This window comes from Austrofundulus limnaeus, unplaced genomic scaffold (genome assembly GCF_001266775.1).
Source record: "Austrofundulus limnaeus strain Quisiro unplaced genomic scaffold, Austrofundulus_limnaeus-1.0 Scaffold836, whole genome shotgun sequence".
In the NCBI taxonomy this organism is placed as follows: Eukaryota; Metazoa; Chordata; class Actinopteri; order Cyprinodontiformes; family Rivulidae; genus Austrofundulus; species Austrofundulus limnaeus.
The window spans coordinates 218064-219703 of NW_013953238.1; the positions used below are offsets into that span (position 1 = coordinate 218064).

Consider the following 1640-nt stretch of genomic DNA (forward strand, 5'->3'; position numbering starts at 1 on the left):
GCTAATGTTTTGGTACTTTTAGCTAATGTTTTGGTACTTTTAGCCTGTGTTTAGCTTCAGCTCAGCTTCTGTCTCATGCTTCAGAAGCTGGAGTTTCTTCTGTAGTTTTGCAGAAAAATTAATTTAAAAAAAAGGYAAAAGTGTTTGTTTTTTAAATAAAGTTTTATTTTGAAGGAGCAGCCTGAGGCTCAGATTAATGTTTGTGTTTCTGGAGTTGTTTTTTCTCCACTGCATCTTTAAACAGATGATTTATTGAATTTATAAAACCTTTTCCTCAGACTTCTTCAGTAAAACTAAAGAATAAAATCATTTATTTTGTGTTTTCTGGACGTGTTGTTGACAGATTAGTGGTGTTTTATTGTGAAAGGAMGTGCTTTAATAAAAACACAAAGAAGCTTTAGTTTCTGGACAGAAACTCTTGTCTTTAATGAGAGTGAAATTTAAATCCAACTCATTGTTCTGCTGCTCTTTCTGCACAAACACCAGGTGACGTCAGGGTTCTGCTGGGGCCCGGCCGGACCCGGGGCCCGGGCACCTGCTGGGAGCTGAACTCTGGTTCTGTTCGTTTTACAGAAACACTAAAAACACACAGAACCACTTCAGAACCCCTCAGATCTGCTCCGGGTCACCGGACACCCCTGAAACCTGAACCCGACACTTAGAGACTCCTCGAGTCCTTCAGAACCACAGACTTCAACCCGCGTGGACCCGGGTCCAACAAAACTGCTCTGAAACTGACGAGGACATCTTTACCAGAACCAGAACAGAACTTTCTCAGATCCATCACTGGTTCTGGACGGGTCCAAACCTTTTTAGAGGAGCAGGAGAAGTCAGAACCCTGAGGCTTATTTTTCAGTCTGCAGGATGTTCTGCCTGTCTTCTCTTATTGTTTAAACTAAAACTTCAAAAAACTTCTAACAGAACCAGAACCACCTGGGTCAGAACCAGATCTGGACCTGAAGGACCAACAACCTTTAAAAAAATAAAAATTTTATTTAAGTTTGATAATTAACTTTTCTTTTCCCGCCATCTCTTTCTGACACGCGCAGAAGCTCACAGGTACAGACAGGTGCTCAGATTCTCACCTGTGCACGCGCACGCACAATAAGATTATCAAATAAAAACAGCAGGTTCGGTTCGGCTCGGTTCGGTTGGACTCACAGGAAAGACGTGAAGACGCTCAGGTCGTTCGGAACCTCCCGGAGCCCCAGGTCCGAGCAGTCCGTCCGGTGCCGCAGCCCGTCCTCCTCACAGCGGCACCGGTCCGGACAGGTGGTCCGACCCGGTCCGGAGCTCCGGTTCCCGGCCGCGGCTCCCCGCAGCTCTCCCGGAGCTCCGGAGCTCCTCAGTCCGACCGAGAGCACCGCAAACACGGCCAGCACAGCCCGGGAGCCCCGCATGGTTCTGCCCGGACGGGTTCGGGTCCGGCTCAGACTGAAGGAGGAGGTCTGGATCTGGATCTGGATCTGGATCTGGGTCTGGATCTGGATCTGGATCTGGGTCTGGATCAGGATCTGGATCTGGATCAGGTTGTCTGGAGTTCAGCAGAAGTTGAAGTGAGGAGTTTGGTTCCAGGATCCACGCGTGGAGCTGCGGTGTGTGTGTGTGTGTGTTTGTGTGTGTGTGTGTGTGTGTGTGTG

The 1640-nt window shown here is 48.2% G+C and overlaps 1 protein-coding gene across 1 annotated transcript in view; it reads right to left on the reverse strand.

Moving 5' to 3' along the window:
- LOC106532835 (leucine-rich repeat-containing G-protein coupled receptor 5A) overlaps window positions 1–1634 on the reverse strand; it is a gene marked incomplete in the record, with an annotated part of 45203 nt that extends 43569 nt beyond the window's left edge. Inside the window, 1 exon segment of the mRNA XM_014028991.1 lies at window positions 1162–1634. Coding sequence (XP_013884445.1) covers window positions 1162–1400 — 239 coding nt within the window.
- Between the last annotated feature and the right edge of the window lie 6 nt (window positions 1635–1640).